General features: G+C 47.3%; 1 protein-coding gene across 1 annotated transcript in view; it reads right to left on the bottom strand.

The window, feature by feature from the left end:
- The window catches only part of ZNF516 (zinc finger protein 516), a 110405-nt gene that overhangs the window by 8491 nt on the left and 100521 nt on the right, over nucleotides 1-1393 (bottom strand). The window contains exon 5 of the mRNA XM_023741570.1: nucleotides 332-346. Coding sequence (XP_023597338.1) covers nucleotides 332-346 — 15 coding nt within the window. The remainder of the gene's footprint in view (nucleotides 1-331; nucleotides 347-1393) is intronic.

Raw genomic sequence — 1393 nt, 5'->3', positions numbered from 1 at the left:
GGGTCCAGCTTCCTAACACTTCAAAATAAAAAAAACCAAACCCGTTGCCGCTGAGTCAATTCCAACTCACAGCAACCTTATCGGACAGAGGAGAAGTGCCCCGATAGGGTTTCCAAGGAGTGGCTGGTGCATTCGAACTGCTGACCTTTTGGTTAGCAGCCATAGCTCTTAATCACTGCACCAACAAGGCTCCTTCCTAACACTGGTCTCCCAAATTACACCTTAAGGACAGAGTGTGTTTGCTAGGAGCAGGGAGAAGGATCTTAGAATAAGCAGGGGGTCAGTGATCTCTGCTTCCTATTTATCCCGTGGACCACGCACTGTGTGCCACCCCTGGGCCCAGGCCCTCCACTCCTCTCTAAAGCTCACGAGAAGTGCTGCTGTGAGCAAGAGTAATAGGGCACCAAACCTGCAAAACAGCAAAACCGAGCGACAGCCACAAACGAAAGCTTCAAGAGCAAAACCAGTAAATGTGTAGAAAATGTTGAGTTGTCTCCTGTATTGAAAAACATCTTGGTTTTTCTGTAAGACTGCACATAAGCAAAGACATCACTGTGCCCACTCACCAAGGCTGCCCCCATTGGCTATGGGTGCAGGCAAGGTCCAGAGTCACCACGTACAAGGTCCCCGGTGAGAAACCCCACATGGTCACCAAGGTCCACGGCCACTGAGAAATCGCCAAGTGGGGACTCAGAGAGCGTGTCAGCAGCCCCGACCCCCAACCACTGCCCTCTCTGGGATCCTAGCATCCTCAAGTTTGGGGTCCTGGATCAAAAAGGTCACCTTGAACGGTAACCCAGAATGTACAGGTTTATGATGCACAATTCTCAAAGAAGGGACTAGGGTCACCCCAGTGACAACAGTGAAAGAGAGCATCATAGGGGCCTTTATTTGTGTTTTACTAAGAAATACTTAGATTCCCAGTGATCTGGATGGTAAGTGACAGAGACCTTCAATTTACATTCAGAGCAAGGCAGTGTCTCCAACATGTGTGCCCACCAGGGCATGCAGGAAGCCAGTGCCAAGAGTTCTTAATGACTGTTGTGGTTATCAGACACCAATCCTGAGATACTGGAAGGCAAGGGAGACAGCCACGTTAAGGGGTATTTTATTTGGGAATCTGAGTACAAACAGACTCCCAGAACTTTACAGGAGACACACTCTGCATGGCTTTGCTTACTCATGCTGGAGTACTTGTTACGTATTTTTTTAATTATATATGTATAAAGATAACACTTAAAATAGTCCCTTCAAATGAGCATTCTTGTCTTTTGACAGATGAGGATGATGAGCATCTAAGACTCTTTATTTAAAATGACAAAGAAGGTGAAGTAGAATCAAGTCTGCCTGTTCCAGTCAAGTTTGGTTGGGGTGAGGGCAAGAACTCCGCTGG

Source organism: Trichechus manatus, unplaced genomic scaffold, assembly GCF_000243295.1.
Source record: "Trichechus manatus latirostris isolate Lorelei unplaced genomic scaffold, TriManLat1.0 scaffold00183, whole genome shotgun sequence".
In the NCBI taxonomy this organism is placed as follows: Eukaryota; Metazoa; Chordata; class Mammalia; order Sirenia; family Trichechidae; genus Trichechus; species Trichechus manatus.
This window is presented reverse-complemented; position numbering and strand designations above follow the sequence as displayed.